The following is a 25,221-nucleotide window of genomic DNA, read 5'->3' on the forward strand; positions in this document are numbered from 1 at the left end:
ATGTGCCAGCGGGGAGGGGGTGGGGGAGGGGGAGGGACAAAGGGAGAGAGCGAATCTTAAGCAGGTTCCATACCCAGCACAGAGCCCAACATGAGGCTTGATCTCAAGACCCTGATATCATGACCTGAGCTGACATCAAGAGTCAGACGTTTAACCAAACTGAGCCACCCAGGAGCCCCACATTATGCTATTTTTTTTTAAGATTTTATTTATTTATTTTGAGAGAGAGAGAGAGAGAGCACAAACAGGGGGGAGGGGCATACAGAGAGGAAGAATCAGACTCCCCGCTGAGCAGGGAACCTGATGTGGGGCTTGATTCCAGGACCCTGGGATCATGAACTTACCTGAATGCTTAATTAACTGAGCCACCCAGGCACCCCACATTATGCTATTTTTGTGCATTTAAAATTTTTTTCTATTATTTCTGTATTTCATTTCTTAGATTAAGAGTCTGATTTCTCAATGTTTATAAATGATGCTTTGCCTTTTTTTAAAACAAGCTAGAGATGTTATCCAAACAAAACCATATGTATTATATATAATTTTCTCTTTTGGAATCTTCATGTATTTTTTATCAAGTACATTTATTTGTCCTCTTTTGGCCTTAGTAGTTCATATTATCAGGATTTTTGTCCTTTAGGAATTAAGTACAAAGTTCAACAGATTATGATTAAGTAGTCATTTGATTAGTATACTTTTTTAATTTGCTGATACCAAAGCTAGATTTTTAACTGTGGCCCCAAAGAGCACTGAGACTGGTCAACCAGACTGTCAGTAAACATTGAGTGGAGACCTGTCAAATATCTAGCAAATCATCCTCAACTTAAGTTCCAGTGCGTGAAGGGCAAGAGGAAAACTGGCACAAGTAATGATATTAATGTAACACAGTAGAAATCACTGATTATTCTTATGACTCTTTTTTAAATACTGAAAAATGAATTAATTCTGAAATATAAAATACAGTCTTATTTGGATTTTTAAACCTTTCTTGGTAAAGAATTACTCTAGAATCTTAAGATAGCTTTTTAGAACTTCATTTTGGTAATCACAGAAAATCTTAATATATTACTAAATGGAATGTATTTTCTTAATAAATTATTTTTTTTCAATTTCTCTAACCTGATTTTATAGTGCTTTTAGATGTAAATATATAAGAGCTAAAATGCAATTTCAGAGTTGTGTGCTTAAAAGAAACAGCATACATATGTGTTTACCTTAATTGCATCCATATGTTTATTTCTCTTCCAAAACCATCTTAAAATAAAATTTTACAACTTTATTGTTGGTTACTAAGTGTTGTGCTGATTTAACTTGTTTCCTCTGTTAGATTAAAAAGACTAGTTCTGAGAGACTTAAAATAGTCATTGTTAAGTTGAAGCCAAATACCACATTGTCACTAAGCCAAGTCTACTTTTATTTACTTTTGTTTCTTTTCTTTTTTTTTTCTTCCTTTCATTCTCTCTAGTGTGTGAACCTATATTCTCTCTATATACGGTCTGTTTCTCTAGATATAGCTATAAAATCATGCAAGTATGCAATAGTTGGCACAGAAAACAATGGAACATGCAGCTTGTTGAAAATATTTTCATAATATTTCCATTTGGAAATCCATCAATAAATTCTCTAGGTAATATTTGAGATGCTGTTTATAAAATATAAATATGTGGTTTTACTGGAATGTCTCAAAGTATTTGCATAGTCTTTTTTATTACTATGTATTTCAACATCTGGAATGCTGCCTGCTGAACTCAGGTTTATTATAGAAAGTAGTAACAGGCTATTTACAGAAATAATTGGGAATTGATGAATAAGAATGTTAAATAATAAAGTAAGCTTTTTAGTAGAAATGTTTAATAGAATGTTTTATTCAGTGCTGGCTGCTTTGTAACAGTGTTAGGAGTGTATTGTAGCTGCATCCCTGCTGAATTATGTTGACTTGGAATGCCATTAATTCTTTCAGTAAGTATTTATTGAGCACCTACTGTATGTCAAGCCCCAGAAGCACAGAAATACTTGCAGTCTCTGGTCTCAAGGAGATTTACAGCCTAATCAATAAGGAAGAAATTATAAATAAGTAACAAGTAAGTAGTAAAGGTCTGTGCACATTACTCTAAAAGCAACAGGGAGGGATAGCAACAGTCTGGATGAGACCAAAAAAGAGATTTCCCAGAGGACAGAGATGCCTGAGTTGAGTCTTAAAGAATGCAGAAACCATGCAGAGAGAAGGAATAGGAAAAAAAAAAAAAAAGGAAAAGAAAATAATACATACAAAGGTAGTATGACACCTTACATCTCATATTATATGGTATGAGATGAATGGTGGCAGGGGATGGGACTAGCAGCACAGGCAGGGGTTATATTATTACTAACCTTCATTATGACTAGTTGGTAACATTTATGAAATGCTTACTTAACCTCAACCAGCACTGTGTTAATAAGTCTTTTATGTATATATGGTAATAATAATATCAAACACTGATTGCAAGCTTGTTTTGTGTCAAGAATTGTTCTAAATGTTTTATATTCTCTTATTTAATCTTCATAAAAACCCAATAAAATACCCACTTTATTATCACCATTTTTAGATGAGGAAACTAAGGCACAGAAGGTTAAGTATCTTGCCCAAAGTCACTTAGCTAATATGTAAAAAAGCTAAGATTTTAAATTAAGCAGTCCGAGTCTAGTGTCTGCATACCTAACTTCATGAGTGATGCCGCCCCATGGAAACGAATTTGGATGGAAGGATTTTAACTAGCGAAGTTACATAATCAGATTTGCAACATGAGGATTGAACATCTCTTTGCAAGCCCAGGTGTATTTAACTCCTTTGAAAAAAGATGAAGGCTGCTGGCTAATGTTTATAATTTTTGGTCATTATAGGATATTTTTTTTCTCAATATAATTTTACAGTAGAGGTGAAAAAATAAACTGCTTAAAAGCAGGAACAGTCTCATTTTTCATTGAATCTTTTTAGCATTTTCTGAGCCCCCTATAACATAACCTAAGGCCAGATATGTTAATAATTATTGAAATTAACTAATGGGTACATGGGGATTCATTGTCTTATTCCATAACAAAAATTTAACATAATCAATTTTTATCATCCAGAACCAAAACTATCTAGATGAAGGAAAGTTCTTAAAAACAGTTTAGGCATTTGTAGAGTTTATTAAACGACCCTTTTACCAGTCCACTTCCCTGAATCTTACACCTGTGTTTCCTGTGATTTCAAACCTCAGTTGTGCCTCTAAATTTTCTATTGCTTTATACATAAGGCTGAAGGGAAAAGTGAAGAAAGAGTGATAAAGAAAATTACTTTAAGGGGCTTTTTCAAATCATGCCTATCCCCCCAGAGTTTCTCACTTGGCTCTTAAGAATCACTGTATAGTGAGACGCGGAAGTGTTTTCATATCCCTCAGCTATGTTGGGGTGAAGAAATGAGAATTATTGTCTTCACTGACATCTTTCAGACCTTCCCTGAAAGACTGGTCTTAGGAATAGCAGCTATCAGCCTTCACTTAACTTCCCATTCTCCCCCTTCCCCACATTTTGCCCTTGTGAAGAACTGTGCTATTCTCTCAAGCTTGGTTTTGTCCCCAGTACAAACCAGGATGAGGCATAAGGGTCTGGGTGGGCTTGCTATGTATAATAGGCAATCGGTACACTTTTTTGTTGTAAGAATACTATGTGCAAGTACATGCTGCACACTACTAAAATATATGATGTTCTCACCCTTTGTAGTACAGTTGCAGAGACAGACTAGTAATTATTAAAAGTTACAAAAAAACATTACAAGGAAGCTTAAATCAAGTGTGTAATCAGCAATATGAGCAGGCTGTAAGATTTAGGAAATAGTACACCAAAAAGTGGAACTCAAGGAGGGTTTTCTAGAGAGGGGTAGGACTCAGGAAATTGAAGATGAAGGTGATCATTCTAGAAGGGGCAGTCACATGAGAGCAAATGTAAGGCAGAAAAAGCTGATTATATTTGTGTAAGAAATGACTGAAAAAACACTGTATGAGGGAATTGGATGAGGGAATAAAAGTTAGAGATGTGGGAAGACCTTTATTGCCTGACATTAGGCCTTTACCTTTTAATTACTGGAGATTAATTAAAATCATTTGATTAAGAGAACATTGCAAAAGGAGTTTGGGAAAATTCAATTCTGCAGGATACACTGAAGGAAGAAATTAATGAAGAAATTAAACTAAAAAGACTATTGCAGGGGCGCCTGGGTGTCTCAGTCGTTGAGCGTCTGCCTTCGGCTCGGGTCATGATCCCAGGGTCCTGGGATCAAGCCCCACATCAGGCTCCCCGCTCCGCGGGAAGCCTGCTTCTCCCCCTCCCACTGTCCCTGCTGTGTTCCCTCTCTCGCTGTGTCTCTCTCTGTCAAATAAATAAAATCTTTTAAAAAAAGAGAGAGAGACTATTGCAGTCCTCAGTACCTGAAATTATAAGGGACCTGAATTCAGAAAGGAGTGAGGGATATGAGAAACTTTATTAAAAAAAGTGATTGGGTCTAGTGACAGATTATATATGAAAGGAGGAGGTAAACTTTGAAAATATCAGTAAGAATTTGAGCATAAAAGAAAAATCAAAATAGGAGTCTAACCCTTGACTAGAGAATGCTAGAATAAAATCAGTTTTCCCAGATTTTAGATGTGTTATGTGCTGAGACATACCATACACGCAGTATACATAGATGGCCACTAGGCAACAGTGTAAATGGACACTTCATAGAAATCAGTAATCCTCTGGTTTTAGATTTGAAAATCTTTCCCATAGAAGAAAGATTTGAAATCATGACAGCAGAAAAAAATTCTAGGGCAGAAAGTGTAGATGGAGAAATTCAGAGTGTGGAGAACTTGCAGTGATGAGTTCATTTATGGATGAGAAAGAATAGAAGTCAGCAAATGACAGAGAATTAAGAAGGTTAGAGAACTAAGCTGGGGTAAAGCCATGAAAGCCACAGAAGAGAGAATGTGAGGAAACTAGGGTGTGATCAACAGTGTAGACTGCTTCCAAGATCAGGGTGCCTGAAAAATGGTAGGTGAGTTGTAGAAACAAAAGAATCTAGAACTGTCAGTTGATGATATAAAGTGTGACTACAAGAATTTGAGACTATAATCATTACCTGACAATCTTATTTCATAGTTTTCAAATTTGAAAAAGCCCTTCCTATTGTATTTTTATCACCAAAACTCAAAGGCTGGTCAAGAATTAAAGTAGTTGTGCCTAAGAATTCTGTAGTCTTTTTAGATGTTGGGAGGACTTGGAAAGAAAATTATTATTTAACCTGTGTGGGATAATACAACTTTTATTCTGTCATTGAGAGAGAATATTCAGACCATTATATTATATGATTTGAAAAGCCTTTTCCTGAAAGAGGTCACTAATGTACAAATTCTAAAATTTTAAGACTTTTTAGAAAAAAGTGTTAAAAAGAGACACTGGTGGCGGCCCCTGGGTGACTCGGTCAGTTGAGCGTCCAACTCTTGATTTCTGTTCAGGTTGTGAGATTGAGCCCCACTTGGGGCTCTGTGCTGGACGTGGAATCTGCTTAAGATTCTCTCTCGCCCTCTCGCTCTGCCCCTGCTCATGCACTCAAGAGTCTCTCACTCTAAAAGAAAAAAAAAAAAAAGGAGGGGCACCTGGGTGCCTCAGTCAGTTGAGTGTCGGACTCTTGGTTTTGGCTCAGGTCATGATCTCGGGTTCCTGGAATTGAGCCCCACACCAGCTCCATGCTCAGCAGGGAGTCTGCTTCTCCCCCCCCCCCCCCACAGCTCATGCTCTCGCTCTCTCTCTCTCTCTCTAAAATAAATAAACCTTTAAGAAAACAAAGAGAGAACACTGGTATTTTTGAAAGTTGTCTGACCCCATCATACTCTTTTCACTTCAAAACAATGTAAAGTATGAAGCGGGATATGTAGTATTAAGACCGGTTACATTAAATTTATATCTATAATTAAGATTTGTATGCCATAATGTCATGATTCTTAGTTTCTCTGTCGTAGTTAATGGTACCGACCATTCTGTGTTTGGAACTCTCACCTGACAGCTTCCATATCACTCCGTCCTGCCCCTTGACTCCTACCTTCTCCTTCCTCTGCTTTCTTCATTAGTTCCTTATATGAAATAAGAGTATTTCCCAAGGTTCAGCTCTGGGTCCTTTTTTGCGTGGGTCTCATGTATTTTCTTCCTGGAGCTTAACCAGTGAGTTTCAGACTGTGTGCCAGAGCCCTAAGATTTCTCAGAATTGTCTCAGGAGCTGCTGAGGAAGTTTATTAAGCTTGGCTTTGTCCACCTTTAAAGTAGATAGCTCTATACCTACGTTTTTGATATATTGGGGTTTTATGTTATATTTCACTTGAAAAAGGAAGTAATTTCTGTTGCTTAAAAATACACACATATACACAGGGAAAGAGAAGGATCCAAAACCATTGACTTAACATTTCTCTTTTCTGAATTACACCTAAATCAATATTGATCTTTGATGTCAGAACCAATCTTGGGCTTTCTTTTGCTCATTGGGTATCTCAGCCTGGGTAGATGGCCATCACTATTACTTCAGGTTCACATAAAGTATATTTTCTCATGGCAAACTAGTTCTCCAACAGAAACTTCAATTTCCATTCATTCCTGGGGCGCCTGGGTGGCTCAGACGGTTGGGCGTCTGCCTTCAGCTCAGGTCATGATCCCAGGGTCCTGGGATGGAGCCCCACATCAGGCTCCCTGCTGAGTGGGGAGCCTGCTTCTCCCTCTTCCTCTGCCTGCTGCTTCCCCTGCTTGTACACTCAATCTCTGTCAACAATAAATAAAATCTTTTAAAAAAAATTCCGTTCATTCCTTTACTACTCTCTAAAATATGCAAATTCAAAAGAAAAAGAATTAGTCTGTCCTTTCTTCATTGCTCAAAGTCATCGTTCTCCAAGACCTGTTGATTTTTCCTTAGTCCATAAATATTTATCCCTTTCTTTCAAATACCACAGCTTCCATAGGGCTGGGGTATATAATCCCTTTTCTTTTGGACTGGTCTCTGAACCTGTGAAGACATACTTTTGTTTCTGGGTACTTAGCCCTGCAGTATATTTTGAAATCTAGAGCCAGATTTCAGTTTCCTAAAACAATGTGTTCATCATTATCATTATTCACTCCTGAAACATTTCTTCCTTTCCTTCCCTATTTTATTTGTGTTAGATGGGGATCACACTGAGTCCCAAACCTAATAATAATGCAGCATTCTATTTAGTGCCTTATATGTGCTAAGTACTATACTAAGTACTTTGTAGGTATTATTTAATTTTCCAGATAATTCTGTGAACTAGGCATTATTAGTATCTATTTGGTAGATGAGGAACAGAGGTTAAGCTAATTGCGCAAAAATCACACAGCAGAAAAATGGCAAAGTCAGTGCCACAGGCCACGTGTGCAAGTTATCTCCCCCCACCCCTCATTTAAATAGGGGAAAGACATGTGGGCTGTTGGGCAGGGACCACCAAAAGCAGCAGTCAGGGGTAAAGGTGCTGGCTTTGCCAACTGGTCTTAAAAGAAATTTAAGATTCGCATTCATAAACTCAGTCCGTAAATCCATATATCATGAAATAGCGGTGCTCCCACCTTCTTTGTGACTACCTCTAGGCTTCAAGTTCTCCCATTGTGTGATATTTTTTCTTCTTCAAGATTGTCCTGATCAGGTTGATCATAAATTGATTTAACCCCATCAAAAAAAAAATCTTAAAAGTTCTGAAATGATCCTAGGCTCCATTCCTTGCTTCCTCTTGGCTCCTTTTCTTGTTTCTAGAGTCTAGGGCCAACCTTACCTCCTGCTATATAAAACCAAACTTACCTAACCATGCTACTCTCCTAATTGTGTCTTAACATGCTTTGTGATGATGATGATGATGATGATAGAGATAGAGATAACTTATTAATTCATTCGATTGTAGACTCATGCTTTTTTTTGTGCTCAGTCTTATCCCTAGGCCTTGCCACAGTACCTAACAGATAAGAAGAAAGGATAGCTTCAGAGCATGAGCTCTAGAATCATGCTGTGTAGGTGCAAATTTTGAGCCTGTCATTTGATTACTATGTGACCTTGGGCAAGATACTTAAGTTCTTTGTGCATTATTTTCTTTATAGATAGATGGATATAATAAAGGGCTCACATCATAGTCTATTTTTTGTAAAGATTTATTTATTTATTTGAGAGAGAGTGCGTGTGTGAGTGTGCGAGCAGGGGGAGGGGCAGAGGGAGAGCAAGAGAAGCAGACTCCCACTGAGCTCGGGGCCCCACACAGGGCTAGATCTCACAACCCTGAGATCACCACCAAAGCCAAAATCAAGAGTAGATGCTTACTTGACTGAGCCACCCAGGCGCCTGGACTCACATCATATAGTTTAAAGATTAACTGATACAAGATAGTAAAGCACTTCAAAAAGTTCTTGGTAAATAGTAAGTACTAAATAAATATTTGTTGTTATTATCAGCCCTTAATGAATATTTGCTGACTGCATATTGAATGTCTAATCTACTAAGCACTTCGGTGTTTTTTTACATAAATATCATTTAATTCTTAATATAGCATGATGAGCTGGATACTAAATTATCCGCATTTTAGAGGAGAGAAAATTGAAACTTAGAGATGGCTATTAAATAATTTACCTAGATCATAATAGAGCTTGTAAGTGGTATGCATTCAGGATTTGAACATGGTCTGTTTGATTTCAAAACCCATGCTGCTGCCATCATACCACTCAGCTTTCACAGAGGGGTTTTCCAGTCTTTTCTGCCTAAAGCAAGTCATAGAGTACTCCTTAAACTTATTGGCCTGACTACATCAAACTGCTCTTTAACCTTCTGAGTATATTTGTCCTGCTTCCCATACTGAGAATACATTCAAGGGCAGAAACATTAAGACCTAATACTGCTATATACATAGTTGACGATTATTGAATGCATAAATGAATGAATTGCTATCATTGTTTCTTACAAGGTTCATTGTAAAGGACTACTAGTGGTATCCTCAACAAATAAAAAAAGGAAATTAATACTAGAAAATGATTATATTTCTTGTTTATGATATATTAATTGCCTACAGTCTTGCAGAGCATATAAAAATTAAGGATCTGTGGTCTTAGGGATTAAAAAAAATAACATGATGAACATATATTCGCTTATGAATTTGAGAGGTTTTCTCATTCATTTAACCTGGAAGTTAGAATCCTGACTATTGTGGGGGTGGAAATAGTCTTTCTATATCTGTGTGTCCTTTTCTCTCCTCACACATACTGTATTGTTTATTCATTCATCCAATCTAAGGATCTGACAGTAAAGAAGATAGATCAGGTCCTCGCTCTCATAGATCTTGTATTTTAGTGGAAGAGGAAGGCATAAACAAGTAAACAAATAAAATAATTACACACAGTGATAGCATCTGGCATTTAGTAGTTTCCCATGATAAAGGAGTTATTGGTGATTGGGAAGTGAGCATCTGTGCTAGGTGTACAGGAAGATCCATGGTAAGGGAGTGCCTTGCAAAGGGTGCCTGCACACATCTTTCAAAAAGGGCATGCACACGTTTCTTATGTTTAGTTAGTCCCTGGTTTAACTGTCTCATGCTTGGATGCAACATACGACTTTTACTTCGTTGTTTAGCCACCTAGGTTCAAAGAGACTGTCAACAATAATGCTCTTCCTATGACAAAAATAATGGCATCAAACCATTTTCACAGGTGCTGTGTTTCTTTTTTCCTCCTTTCTACTTCCCAGGATGAAATGGGCCCTAGAATCAAAGCAGCAATAGGTTTTCTCTATACTTGTAAAAGATTAGCTGTAGTCATCAGGGGTGATGCAAGCAGGGAAAAAAAAGTGCAAGAAAACAGAGATGAAGCCAAAAAGGACAATTTCTGATTGTAATAGCTGGTTTCTGTTTCATATCACTGAGCAAGATGAGAAGGTTTTGCAGGGTTTTATAGGAAAGCTTACACAGTACTAAAGGATGACCTCACCCTCAATGCCCTTGCCAGGTGCTTAGACCCACTGTGAAAACATAAAGTTGATTTTCAACATGAAACAAGCCAGAAGTATGGAATGACATTTTCAGGTGACAGTTGTGGGTTCTACTGCCTAATTAGCACCTCTTAACCCTCAAACTTGCCCATGCCTTTTTCAGGCTGTTGAAGCTCAAATTCGAAGTTTTGGACAGACACCTTCTCAACTACTCATAGAGCCCCATCCTCCCAGAGGCTCTGCTATGCAAATGGTAAGTGCTGCTGCTTACACTCTTCTCATTTCTTGCCTCTCTCTGAGACCATGCTCAACATTCATAACCGTGTTTTGTTGTACTTGAGATTCTCTACCACATCTGAGTCTGTTCTTTTTATGCGATGTTTGTCAACCTGCTAACAACCACCAAATATTATTACATGCTGTTCTGGAGTCTTTGGAAAGGTAAACATAGCTCCAGTGCTCTAGGATCTCATCAGTTCATCAGTTTTGTGTTGCAGAATTAAAAGGTTTATAATTGTCACATAATCCTCACTGCAGGATAATAGCTTCAGACATAGGATGGATGAGGTTTCTAATTCGATTCTATGAGTTTCTAGATTAGTTTTGCTATTGTGTTTGTTCTTTACATCCCAATATGATTTTCAGTTTGGGAATTTTAAAACTAATCCTAATGTGTAGGATATTGTTACTGAGGATAAGGGACCACAGTGAGAAGAAAAGATGGTTTGGTATACCATACCACCCAAAGCTTACTACCGTGATTTTTATTGCTCGTGATTTTGAGGGTTAGATGGGCATTTCTTCTGCTCTTTTCACCTTGGCTCCCTCACGCACTGCTGTGGGGTGGGCTGAGGTGGCTAAACCTCTATCCACTTGGTCTTTCATCATCAAGGAAGTCAGCTCAAGCTACTTTCACAGTAGGAACAGCGTTCCAAGAGAACACTTCTGCAAGACTTTTTGAAGCTTGCTCTTGAACTCACATAACATCATTTATACCATATTTTATTGGTCAAAGCAAGTCAGAGGCCAGCCCAGAATCAGGAGTTGGAGATGGTAGAATTTTGACCAATATGGCAAGGAGACAGGAGCAAAGAGAGCAAGATATATAGATGTGGCCCTTTCACCTCTAGCTCTTTGTTTCTTTTTTTCTTTCTTTTCCCATCTCGCCGTCATCTTTGTGTCTTTTTCCCTTTCACCCTCTTTGTCATCTTCTTTCTCCTTCCAGACCTTTTTTCCCTTCTTGTTCTAGTTATATGAGTTGGCCATCACAATAAACTACAAGCATTTTTTAAGTTATTTGTATCACATTTCCCCCTAAGCATTTTTAAACAGGTAAGATCAGACTTAAATGAGCATAAAGGGTAACTTTACTGAGCAGAAGATGATATAAAAAGCAAACATTTAACAAGAACACTGTAAGATAATGCCATAAAAAATAGTAAGAATGATTTCTGTTTATGGTTTGGAAATAATTTTAGTAAGAGCTTGTCAGTGAGACTCAGGCTATTATGATGGCGGCTCATGGACACTCACCTCCACTGCTCCACTGACTTTTACCTGGTCAGCCTTGGTCACTGCGGCAAGGAGGGAGCTCCTACTGCCAAGCCTCTCTCCATGGCAAAAGAATCCATTGAGGCAGTTCACCTTTCTAGGATAGGAAGGCACATGGTCATAGAAGGATGGGATACAGGCTTTCCCAATATCTTTATCCTCTGAATTGAATCCCTGAACTCCTTTCCAGACTTGGGCAAATTGTGTTTTCCTGTTACATATATGTGGGTGGGAGAGAAAGGTGTGTTGGAGAGAAACCAGAGTTGTCAACAAGTGTACACTTAATCTGGGACAACTGAGTGAAATTTGGCTAGTAGTTTCCCCCTTCTACCTTAGATGCGGCTCCCTGAGGCACCCAGGATTAGAGGAAGGTTTGCTTCTCTCATCCCTGCTTTACTCGTTGTCCTCATCTACAGCTGTCGCTGTCGCCGTCCCCGTAGACTAGCCCAGTATGCTGCGCTGTGCTTTCTCTTATGTCTCGTGCTCCCTATTCCATACTTCTCAGCCAAGGATGTGGTGAAACTCCCAAGAGTTTCCCACTGCTTGCCTGCATTGGGAGCAGTAGTCAAGATGGAGTATGTAGAAACAGGCTGGAGGGAGACCTTGTTATAAAAATGCGGTGGACAGTTCTGGATATGATGTCTACGGCTTTCCATGGAAGTGGCTTGTCCTTGCCATGTGGCTGAGAGTTGGCCCACTAGAGTCACTATGTAAACAAGACATTCTTCCTACACATTACAGATTTTTCTGTATTTTTTTTTAAGGGCATAAACATTGGAATTACTCAGTTTCAGTCTAATCGTATTTACAATATGAGCTGTTAAGCTCAAAAATAAGTATCAACTTCCTTTCAGTGACACTTTATGATGTATGTTATACTCTTTCTCAGAGTTTATAGATTGACTTTAGTAAATATTATTTTTTTAAACTACATAATTGAAAAATAAGGCTTGGTATTCTGAAATGATGTTCATTTCCTTTTCCCAGGACTTCTTCAAAACTAGCTTGTTAGGGTATTGTGTTTGTTGTTGCTCATTGTTTCTCATTTTTGCCCAATTCCACAGAGTTTCTTAAAAACTGTATAAAAGGTTCTTTGTATAACAAAAATTACTAATTGATATAGAGGTTTTAAAAATCAAAGGCCCAAATGTTTATTGTTTTTACTACCATTTAGATGAGCTCCCCCCATCAACCTTCAGTGCCCCCCCACCCCCCCACACACAAATATAGCAGAAATTAAAGCCACCTCGTGCTGCGTTAAGTGCGTGAGCCATAATATACACCAGGTGTAGTAATTAGCAGGCCCACGAAGGCTGCCTATTTGTCTGGCCTCACTGCTGTTGCTGTATCCCCCTGTGTTTTCACACCATCAGATAGTTGGATTTAATTGAGGCCACATCAGATGAGGCATTACTGACACCTTTAATTGAATGAGCATCCAGGGAGGATTAACTCATAATATTGATTGGCTTTTAGCCACTTGCTCAGAAGGGTGTCTGGGTAGCTTATTAGTTGCCTTTATTTACACCTTTATGCAAAGAGTGCAAATAGGAATTCTTAGTGCAATATGTTTTTCTAAGTACTCTTAATAACTTTTTTAAAAGGACTGATAATAAAAATGCAAATGTATTTAATTTTTTATTAGCAGTTCTGAATAAATACGTGTTAAATATATGTGCCTACACATTTACATATACCTGGTGTTTTGAAATATAGCAATAGGAAAGCAGCCAGAAGCACTTCATCAAAGTGTTTCAATTGTGAATGATACTAATCAGCTATTAGAAAATAGACATGGTAGAAGAGGATTGCTGGAAATGCACAGTGCAATTACTGTGATAGCATACTACCACAACATATAAATAAAGCCGGTAAATCACAGTGGTATTATATATGTCTTGGATTATGACATATGAGTTGTAGGAATGTTCTAAATCCTTAGTAGTCTTCAAGATTTATTTTGTTGCTAGTTATTAGAACAGTGTTTTTTGTTTAACATTTTCAATTACTTGCTGCTTTTCAAAGGAGAAATCAGAAGTCTTGGGCTTTAATTTAGTTTTTTTTTTTTACCAAGAGAGGTATTTCTCTTTATGCTTAGGCATAGCAGAAAAGAGCAGGATTTGCATTATAATAGGGCAGTGTTTATGACTTGGTACACTATATAAATATATTGTTTTTACAGGTACATTTAATTATGCATTGCTTTGAAACACCTTTATAATTAAGTTTGTATGTTACGTTCGTAAGTTATTTCTCGATTGTAATAATACATGCTGTATAACTATTGTTTATAAATATGTTTGTTTTAATTATCTCTTTATTTAGTTGTCAAAATCTTTGTGCTAACACAACTTTTGATGATCTTTGGAAGTTACCTTGCCTTTTGTACCTATTGCCTATCCTCATTCTTTTTTTTTTTTTTTTATTTTTCGTACTTGACACATACTAGCAATTGGAATGGTTTAAGGCAATCCCCAGTACTTTGCCTATTTAGAATCTAAATCAAATCATTTCTTTAGTCCTTCATGGGAGTGGGGTGGGGAAAGGAGCTAATAAAATCTATGGATTTTTTAAATGTTTCTGTTAATGTTATTCTACTTCAATCACCAAAACATTCAGCTAATGACATACGTGAAAAACAAGCCAATCCTAATTGCTGTTTCTATAAACCTTTCTGCTCACCACACTCTCAGTTGCAACTTGTGTTAACATAGTCTTTCCTCTTCTTTTCCTGCACCCTCTCTCTTTCTTGTCTTTCTTTGTCTTTTCCTTCTTGTATATTTGGGTCTTGTCATGCCCACTCAACAGTATCTCCTCCTGCAGAGTCCATTGATGTTCACAGACCAAGCCCAGCAGGATGTTATCATGGTCCTAAAGTTTCCCTCCAACTCCCCTGTCACTCACGTGGCAGCTAACACCCAGCCTGGTCTGGCGACTCCTGCTGTAATCACAGTCACTGCTAACAGGCTATTTGCAGTGAACAAGTGGCACAGCCTTCCTGGTAAGTAAAGAAATACCATTATGATGCATAGTACCTGCTGAATACTGTAGAAAGATACTGTAATATCTACTTCAATATATTGTATCTCAACAATGAAACTTTTCAATTTTCAAGCATTAGTCTGAATCAAAATATTTAATAGTTTGAAAGGCTTAAAGAAATCCCCTCTGAAGCATAGAATACAAATGTTAAAACATAAACTGTTTTTTGGCATCTGGTGGTTTGTCTTTATTTCTTGCAGATAAATACTATTTCTCTATCTTAATACAATATTCTATATTGTGTCCATAAATAGTATATATTTATTTATCAGATGGTCTCCTTTTTTCCACTTATTCATGTACTCAACACTTTTGATTGTCTACTTAATGTGCCTTTTTGTGCATGACATCATAGTATTTGTCATGGATGACAGAAAAAAAGAACACTTAAATTATAGAGCCAGAATATTACAAACCCATAAGTACATTCTGTTTTCCCCTTAAGTGTTGAATAGTTAGGGTAACTAAGGCATGAGACTGAAATAACCATTAGAATCATAAACCAGAGTTTGAGGAGACCAGAGAGTTCATCTAATCCAGCCCCATGTTTTACCAGGGAAGATACTGAGCCCCAGGGAGCTTGCCTTGTTCAGTATCACATATGGGCCAGTCAGTGGCAGAGCCAGGTTTGAACCCAAGTTTTCTGACTCACATTTTATGATCACCCCTCTATGATTTATTGCCTCTCATTAGAACGGAATGTTGGGATCTGGATCTAGCACTGTTCTTTTTGGCCACTAGTTAGAAATTCTGTTTTTAAGAAGGAAAATCTTTTAAAGTCCTGAGGATTATAGGCTTTTTTCCAAGCCATTGTTTTAGGTAGGAAATTTTAAGAGATAGATTTTAATAGTCTGATAACTTGTCACTAAATCTGTAAAGTGTACATAAAGTACTGCTCATTATAATACCTGAACTGGTTGCAAAAAATATACATTCTTGAACAGGGCCTCATGCCAATTTAAATGCAAAAGCTCTTAGAATGGAACAGAATTGAATTGACATTCAAGCAAAACTTGGTGCACTGACTTTGCTCGGTAAGGTAGCCATCCTGAAGAGTCCGTGGTTGGTATCAGAATGTATTAAATATGGCCATTTCCCTGGCTATTAGAAAGGAAATGAATGCGAGTATTTGATTAGAGAACAGATTGCAGAAAAAGTAGAGAAGGTAGAAATCGAGGCAGGTATACCCTGTCTCTATTATTAGGTCCTTGTATTCCTTTTTCTTCAAGTGAACTTACCTTGCAGTGGTAAATGTGCATGCGGATGACTTAGTTTGGGAATAAAGATTATCATTTAACAACTGTGACTTTTGGATTCTGTAATACTCCGTTAGAGGAAAAACATGCTGGTGGTGTATGCTATCAAATCCACTAGAGGATTTACCTAGTCAGTGTGCATTTACTCCTAGAGCTCCGTGAAAGCACCAGTGTGTGCAACATCAGGGCCAGCACAAATGATGCCTGTGCTCAGGGGCTCTTTGGGGCAGCTCTGAGAACTTCTTCAGTGACAGCAGAGTGACAACGTGTATGAGGGGAAACAAACCTTTTCAGCTGCTGGAAAGCCCTGGCTACTCTCTGCCACTGTCTTTCATTGAGCGTAGCAAAGAGCAAGCTCAGCAGGAACTGAGCAGGCTCCACCCAAGGGCTACTCACTAGGTCTCCAGCTGATACTCCAGAAGTACTGATGACAGCTCCTGGCACTCCCATCGTGAGCAAGCCCATTTCCCTGACTGGAAAGCCTGCTTGCCTTAGTACTTGGTTGTCAGGTGTTCTTTTCCCTACTTCCAGTTTTTCTATAGATATGTAAAGTGCTTTAGGAGCAGCATCCCTCCGCTGAAGTACCACCTAAGGTACACCCAGCTGTTCCTAGCCCAAGCTCACCATTCTGTGAGATAAAAGCTTGGAGGACTGCATATGTTTTGCCAGTTCTTTGCCTATTATTCTCCCCAGTGAGCCTCCTTTGTGTCTGTACTACTGAGGATGAAACCTCCACCCGAATGTCTAAGATTTGTCATTGCTGATCTGTCAGTGGGGAATGTCGAGGCCGCTTTTAGGCAAGTAGGCTTGAGTGATAGAATACCGACAGGCCCCCCAGGCACCCCACCTCAAAATACCCATAGGCCCTAACTAACCAGTGGGCTACTTACAATGAGGCACAGTTCCCAAAGAAGGGAAGATTCCCTACATCGCCATACCTCCTCACCTTCTCCCTTTAAAAGCAGTGCCCAACCACTACCTCCTGGCAGACTGTCTCTCCTCTGCTGCCCTGCCCACCACTCCCCTGCAGTATATTCAGTAAACTTCTTTGTTCTGCCTCAGGTGAATTCTTTCACCTCCCATGCCTTTGGCTTTCACCCCACATTTAGGGGCCCCCTACAATAGAGAGACACCCATTTAGACACATGTCCCTTGTGTTTTGTTCCTGCCCTCTGGCTTTACAGTATGACACAGCAGCTGCTCACCAGATAAATACATATGGGAATACACAAGTAGTTATCCTTCTACAATGTGATCTCCAATTCTGAGCTTATACCTATACCTAAAAATATTAAGCATCCATTTTATTAAATCTGTGTCTCATTTCAAGTATGTTTATATAAATCTGATCTTTCATCCTATCTTGTTCTTCCTTTCCCTTGCCTTGATATGCCATGATTTAAAACAAATGTCAGGGAAAAAATGTCAGAAATCCCTAACAGTTTTTCTGCAATGAATATCAAATTCATGTTCTACTACTTTTTTTAAAATTTAGATTCTGGTCCTTTTCTGAGAAACTGTGATTTCCATAGTTTGTTCATTAGACAGCTAGCTCCTGTCATTTCTTTCAGCAGTGTCTGAGTCCTGATTTAAAAAAAAAAAGTCATTTTTATTTTTCCTTCTCCTTCACAGGACCTTACAGGACCTGCGAACAAAATAAAAGAATAGCAGCTAACGTTTATAGAGCATTCTCTAGGTTCTAGATACTGTTTTAATCACTTTACATGTATTAACGCACTGAATCCCCTCAACAGTCTTAGGATGTAGCTTCTATATTTAGGTTGAACCATATGAAATCTCCTCTTTATAGGTCAAGATGTCAGGGGTTGTTAATTTCATATTGTTCAGTCTAACCCATTTTACTGATCAGGAAACTGAATCACAGAGGCTACATAACTTGCCCAGGGTCACAAGGGGTTCAGTGGCAGCACTGGAATTTGAGGCACGACCAAAGATAGTTACCCTCCTAAGTTTCACTGACACTGTGTCTTTCGTGTCTCTATGACCCCAGATTCTAAGAGAAATAGAGAATAATTATCAAGGTATAGATGTTGATCAGCACTGGTATTATTGGAACTAGATAGCACTGTGGGGTAAATCGGAGGCTATGATGCTTTCTCCCTGAACATTCCCTGTATATGTCTTGTGATTTCGTTGCTAGCAGAGCCAGTGATCAGCAGACAGTGCCTTCGGTAAAAAAAGACTGAGTTATACAGCTTCCTTTCTTCAGCTACTTTAATTTCTTATACATACTCAACTATAATTTTTAGTGCTAATATTGTACTTACTCAGGTGTTTTATCAGTATTAATGATCTTTGAAACCACCTTGAAAAGTCGGTATTTGCTAACAGGGGAAATGATGACATAATAAGTTTTAAAAATAATGAAGTCATTGGAACGTACCCCATTTTTCTTTGCAGCCCCTCAAGGACAGTCAGAAAAATTCCCTAAAATATGATGGTATTAAGCAGAGTTCTGATACCAACTAAGCAGTAGTTTAAATGCTGATGAGTCTATAAAAGGCAGATACTGACCAGAGTGAGTGGCTGAGTCATTCGGGGAAAATAATTTGGAAAAGGGCCCAGAATTTAACTCCCAGAATTACAAAGCTGAAAAACTCATCTGCTCCAAAGCCTTCATTTTCGGGTTTATGCTTGCCTAACTCTGCGTAAGTAGCCGGCAGTGGTTCCTGCTCCCTAGCACTCTTCCTCTTTAAATCCTTCTACCTTTCACAGGGTAACAGCCCTCAAGAATCTCCTTTCAATAACAAAATAAGTGTGCAAGAATCTTTAGAACCATTTTGAGACTTGAACAAACTATTCTTAGTATGGATTGATTGTTCTTTTTCATTTGCTTCTCAGAGTATTTTTAAATTGAAACCATGGAAATATTAAATATTAATAAAACTTTTCTTAAAAACCTCAATCCAATCTTGAGGAAAATATTTCAGCCAAATGCATTTAACTAAAACATTTATCTGCGGATAGCTTTCTTTATTTTTATTCAAACTTTCAATTGATTGGTTTTAAGTGATGGATGAAACATTAAATGTTCCCTGACTTAGAGCTTTCCCTTTTGCCATCATAAATTGACGTTTTTGTGGATCCTTTGTGCTGCAGCATTCAAAACTGCCTTTTTAAGAAGTAACAAAAAAACAGTATTTGCTACAGTCAGCAGATGGTTGTCACATTTTGTTTTCAGCGCGCTTTACCACTTAATTTTGTTTTGTTGCAGCATCAGAGGTTGCCAGTCAAGCATCTGCTATAGCTTATGGCCCAGGACCGGAGCCACTGCTGATGGCACATGTTCAGAACAGCACTAATCTAAAATAAATGTTTCATAAGCTAGCCATAAAAGCACCTGGATTTTTTTTTTCTTTAAATTTCACAAAAGTGAGAGATTTGGAGGTTGGAAACAATTCTACGTAAGACTTGACTTAAGCATTTTTATGTAGTTTAGTATATGAAAAATAATGCTTTTTTTTAAAATCTTTTGTGAATTCCAGCTCATCAAGGTGCAGTACAAGACCAGCCATACCAGCTGCCAGTGGAAATCGATCCTCTCATAGGTCTGTCACTTCTTTCTCTCTTTGCGATTCATTAAGCTCTGTATGGTGGCCCTGAAGTGTAGATTACAGTTGTTTTTCACTTGCTGGTTGCTGGGAATGGAATTTTCCTGATAAACCATTTGCATGCAAATTGGAATGCAATGAGCTGTGGCTATGCTGGTATTTCATCAACTCCCCCTCGTTGGTTTGCCTAATTTGAACAGGCCTAGGACGCGTGTCACTGAAAATTAATATGGATGCTGTAATAATGTGTGATTGAGAATGCGCATGAAGTACTGTCAGGATAATATTGGATCTTTTCATCACTCAGACTTGTTGATGAGCAGGAGCGAGGCACGTTATGATGAATTGGTGCACCGGTAATGTGATGGAGCTCCTTTGCTAGGGAAATTTTCATAATAACAGTGGGGTCCTTAGCAGCACTGTGTTGTGAAAAATAAAACTGTAGTGCCAGGGTTTCATCATTAAAGGAGATCAATCCTTTCTTCCTGGACCCTCTGTTCAGTCTGAGGGGATTAATGTGCAATTGCAGAGCAGTTTCGAAGTTGAAATATATTGCCCAGCCAATGGCAGTGTTAAGATATTTGTATTCATTTTCCTATGGTCCTACAGCCCAATAAATTGCCACTGGAGGTTAAATTTGTTCAAGGGGGGAAAAGGGAAAAGGGAAAAGGGGGGAGACCAGGAAGAGCCTTTGGGATGAAATGAGCATCCGTAGCAGATGACTTCGAATACTTAATTGCTTCTGTGCTTTTTCAGTCAGTTAAGTTAAAATCTCTAGTTTAGCATTTTTCATTCTTATGGGTGGGGATTTTGGATGTGGCTTCACTGAGAATGTTACTGATAAGAACATATTAACATTTCTTGTTTTTAAAGATGCTATTCAGTAACTTTTAGAATAAAAAACTTAATTGCCTTGTTGTAGGGGTATGCTACCAATGTGGAGGCTTAGTTTGTGATTTTGTTAAATTTCCCTGCCACATAAATTTGTTAAAATTTTTAAGTTTTTAAATAAAGCAGATGAATGAGCTGACTTATTAGTTTAAAATCCAAGGGGTTCCGTATGTGTAGGTCACCTTTTTTGTCTTTAAAACCCTTGTTGTTTCAGTAGAGAGCTAAGTGACTACCATTTGCAAATGAACTAAAATAACATTAAGCTCAAAACTGATTCATTTATCAGTCCCCCACATATAAGCAGAAATCTAAGAAGGAATTAACCACAAGGATAAATACTACTCTGATTCCTAAATCATCTTTTGATTTGAGTACATATGATTTGTCATATATTAAAAAATGTTCACTTGGGTAAAGTTTTAAAAGTCAGGAAAATAAAGTCCATTTGATAAGTCCTTTAAAAGTATCGTTTATGAAGTATAAATCATTGTTTGCCTTAAAACTTGACATTGAATATCCTACAGTCAAGTCTAAAAATGATTTCAGCAACTGTCACCCTTCAGACCAAGCATGGGTAAACTTTTTCAGTAAAGGGCCAGATAGTAAATATTTTAGGTTTCATAGACCATAAGGTCTCAGACACAACTATTTAATTCTGTTATAGGACAAAGCAGCCATAGACAATATATAAACAAATGAGTATTGCTGTGTTCCAATAAAACTTTATATACAAACCAGGCCCAGGCCATAGTTCTCTTCCCTACTCTACATTATTGGTCACCAGACTGTTCTCTCTGTATCCCCTAAAATATTGTTTAAAACCATGTACCTTCTCACATATTTTTAATGGAGCATCTGAAAGTTTTCATCACAAGTTTATATAGTTGCAAAGGCTATAATTTCTTGCATAGTGTATAAAATTTTAAATATATCGAATGGAATGTAAATATCAAAGTGAATTGATAGTCACCATTTTTCTGTTCTTAAAAAAATGCACAAAAAAGCTCTTAACAGTTGAAAATTTTATATCATTCCTTTTTCATCTTAAATTTATATTTTTATTCTACTTCCCCTACACAATTTTATTTTAACTTTTCAAAATTGATTATCCTATTTTACTTTTCAGCAATAAATATACATGGAAAATTAAATATAGGTATGTAACTTTAAATGTTAAAATTTCCTATGACCATGAGACTTAGTTTTTCTAAAAACTAATCCACACTGAGTTATCATGACAAATATTATTACTACACACTTATTAAAATTGTAAATTTTATTAGATATTATTAAACATAAAAACAAGCATTTATTGGAAATATCTTTAATGAAATGGATAGGGCTTCCACCCCCCCCTTTGCTCAAGTATTTATGAATGAACATTATTTGTTGCTGAATGAGACAGGATTCATCAACGGTTCTATCCTATCTTTTTCTTTTTTTTAGGAGGTGGAAGCCCTGGGGAAAGTTACGCACATAAGAAAATAGATGGGAAAGGAAAGAATTTTGTTCTAACAATGTCATTCAAATCTTTGAACTCTTTCCAAATTATGTGACAAAATTTATATAGTAATCTATTATTAAGAATTATTTTCATGGTCTATCATTAAATGATCATTTTAACAATCTATCATTGAAATTTATTTTTAATGATCTATCAATTGACATCATGATTAGCTCCTCCTTCCATTTTATTGAAAGCAATGAATTGGAAACCACCTGCCCTGCAGAATGATTTGATACCTTGGCATTCACTTTTCAGCTTCATATCAGTATTTTGAATTGTCCCCTTATTTGCATCTCAAGAGATTTTTATACCCGGAGATAAAGCACCATAGTAAGATTCTGGATAGGAAAGAAACATGCCTTTATTTTATTTAGTGGAAGAAGAGCATGCAAAAAGGGATGTAAGAAAGGAAAACTCATAGGAGAGTTCTCAGCAAATCTGTTTCAGAGAAGAGAACATACAAAAGTTGAGGAACTAGAAATTGATTCCCTTAAAACCATCTGTGCCTGTTTATCTCTTGGGAAATCTTATACCACCCTCCTGCCAGGGGTATGCATGCCCCAGTTTGAAGACTGCTTATTTAGACAAATATACCTAATTTTCATTAAATAAAAATACCTTCAGTACTGAATCTCAGGAGACAAGATAAAAGAAAGGCAGTTGTGAGGAAAATAGGTTCTATAGATTGGATGGATGGGTGGATGGGTGGATGGGTGGATGGATGGATGGATGGATGGATGAATGGCGGGGGAGTTGCAATATTAAATTACAGGTAAGCATTTGCTTAGAGAATAGTTCATTTGAATGCTGAAAGGGCATCAGTCTTTACCCATTGGAGGGGGTACATTGTGATCACTCAATTCAAAATTATGCACATGCCCAGATCTGTGAAATGAGGTCCTCCTAAGAGACCATGCCCCTCCTAAAAAAGAAAAGGCCAAAGACCAGTGAAGGTTTATATCATAGAAGCAAAAGTCATATAAATAGTAACAAAAATAAACATTTTTACAGTTTTCATGTGGAGTGAAACACTGTAGTAACCAGTATAGAAAGTATTACATACCTTGTCTTTAATTGCTAGATTTCTTTTTTTTTAAAAGATTTTATTTATTTATTTGAGAGAGAGAGAGATAGAAACAGCCTGAGAGGGGAAAGGGTCAGAGGGAGAAGCAGGCTCCCCGCCGAGCCGGGAGCCTGACGTGGGACTTGATCCCAGGACTCCGGGATCATTACCCGAGCCGAAGGCAGTCGCTCAACCAACTGAGCCACCGAGGCGCCCTAATTGCTAGATTTCTTGGAATAAAAGATCTAAGTTGTACCACACAGCTTCATGCGGTAGGATACTGATGTCTCTCTGTGATTCACTATGATGCCCATAAAAGCTTTTTTCCTTTGCCAGCAGCTTCCCTTTGTGTGGGAAGTAGATGGCAGGGAAGTGATCCCCAAATAGAATTCTACCCTTTTTACTACCGCTATCACTTTCTAGTTCATTAATCCCCCCAAAATATATGAAGCCTATTATCAAATAGTTCTCTAATGATCTTACATGGTTAAGTTGTACAACAGATGCTAGCAGAATCTTTCAGTACGTCTGTGCATACGTTTGCCATGAGGGCAGGGAAGTTTATTTCTCTGTGTCCCCAGTGGTTTCCAGTACAGCACTGGAAAGTATTTTTGAACACTTTTTTTCTTCTGCGTTACTTTCTGCACCTTTTCTTAGGTTGGTCACATTAACTTAGTTATTTATGTACAATGAATATTTTTCTATTTTTTATTTTTATCAATAATGCATTTATAGGTTGAGTTTTTTTCCAAAAAACAAAACAAAACCCTGAAGACTATGATACAAAGAATGTAATGGTCAGATGCAGAAATTTATTTTGTTTGTTTTGATTTCTGGTACAATCAAGTTCCTTTGTTATTATAAGAACTATTATTTGTATTGGACAGCTGGTGGTGAAATAACCCTAGGTCACTAGAAAGAAAGCTTTCTCTTTGGTTGGCCTCATGGTTCCAAAAAAGGCCTCTCAGTGAAAATTCCTTTTCTGATAATGACATACTTGATAGTCTATTTCTAAAGGATTATTACTCTTTCTGTGTGCTTGATGTTGCTCTGTGTCTGACCTTGTGCCTTGTGACAAACCCCATATCAGGTGCTCTGTAGCGCTTTGAAAACACACTGCCAGACTGTCTTGTTTTATTGCTTACATAAGGACTGAGAAAGTGGCAGTGTGCTGTGCTTTGAGTTTTTCAATTACGAGTATCTTTAATAAATAGTCATTCTACCCTTTCCCTACATGCAAGTGCAGCTGTAAACAGGGGAAATGGGAGTTCACATCTAGTCAAATTAAAGACCTGTTAAAGCCAAAGTACTCCAAGATGCTAGTATTTCAAATATATGACATTTAAATTCTAATATCTCTTTCCTGTGACAAAAAGTTAAAGGTAATAGATTGTCACAACATGAATCCATTCTCATGACAATGGGTGTAATGAGATTGTCAGAAACACAAACCTAACTGTGGTGCAGTCTGGAGACTGTAATCTAGTTTGGTCCTGCCCAAGAGCTAGAAAGCATGTTCTGAGAATTGTATACTATTTTGAAATTGTAGTATGTTATTATTTTTCCCTCGAGGCAAAATTTCTTACTGAGATGTTGAATTTAGCTACCCACATTTTTCCAATAGCCGGATATATTTTCCTGTTTGGTTTTTCAAATATTACTATGTTTAAAATTTAAAATTAGAGATCAAATATTCTTATCCCGGAATGTGTTGCCTCTCCTCCTTCACTCCCCACCCCCAGTGTTACAAATTATAGGATTTTTGTACATGTGTTGTGGGTTTAGTAGGACTTTTGTTCTTCCTCTGTTCTCACAGCCAGCAATACAGGAATGCACAGGAGGCAAATCACTGACCTTTTAGACCAAAGTATTCAAGTCCATTCCCAGTGCTTTGTCATCACTTCGGACAACCGCTACATTCTCATCTGTGGCTTCTGGGATAAGAGTTTCCGAGTCTACTCTACTGACACAGGTAACTTATTTTCTTCATCAGTGAGCTAAAGTTAACCACAAGTAGCACTGAGAGGCTTAGAATGCTCTCTCATCTTCCTTTCAGTAATTACGAAGTTGTAAAATGTATGACATAGAGACACTATTTTTCCCTTTTAAGTAAAAATCTATTATATAGTCCACTATTAAGTTAATTTCAGCTTATTTTTAAGAGGCAGTTTTTTATAGTAGGTGTATCTCCCAAGCCTCATGCTTACAGAATGAATGATTCATTTGAAATCACATCCAGGTTTGCAAATACCATATGTACATGTATATACATAATCACATAGCAGATGCACACACAGGTGTATTTTCCCACATTTTCTTTTCCCTTACTG

The 25,221-nt window shown here is 37.5% G+C and overlaps 1 protein-coding gene across 5 annotated transcripts in view; it reads left to right on the top strand.

Moving 5' to 3' along the window:
• LRBA (LPS responsive beige-like anchor protein) overlaps positions 1 to 25,221 on the top strand; it is a 741,906-nt gene that overhangs the window by 679,002 nt on the left and 37,683 nt on the right. For 2 of the 5 annotated variants that reach the window (XM_028125276.1, XM_028125279.1), the window contains exons 49-52: positions 10,173 to 10,262; positions 14,369 to 14,561; positions 19,365 to 19,427; positions 24,708 to 24,863. In XM_028125276.1, the coding sequence (XP_027981077.1) occupies positions 10,173 to 10,262; positions 14,369 to 14,561; positions 19,365 to 19,427; positions 24,708 to 24,863 (502 nt within the window). The remainder of the gene's footprint in view (positions 1 to 10,172; positions 10,263 to 14,368; positions 14,562 to 19,364; positions 19,428 to 24,707; positions 24,864 to 25,221) is intronic. The other 3 variants (XM_028125278.1, XM_028125280.2, XM_028125281.1) reach the window with 2 other exon arrangements.

Source organism: Eumetopias jubatus, unplaced genomic scaffold (genome assembly GCF_037043125.1).
Source record: "Eumetopias jubatus isolate StellerSeaLion01/CBP00866 unplaced genomic scaffold, mEumJub1_p1.0 scaffold_2, whole genome shotgun sequence".
NCBI classification, from domain to species: domain Eukaryota; kingdom Metazoa; phylum Chordata; class Mammalia; order Carnivora; family Otariidae; genus Eumetopias; species Eumetopias jubatus.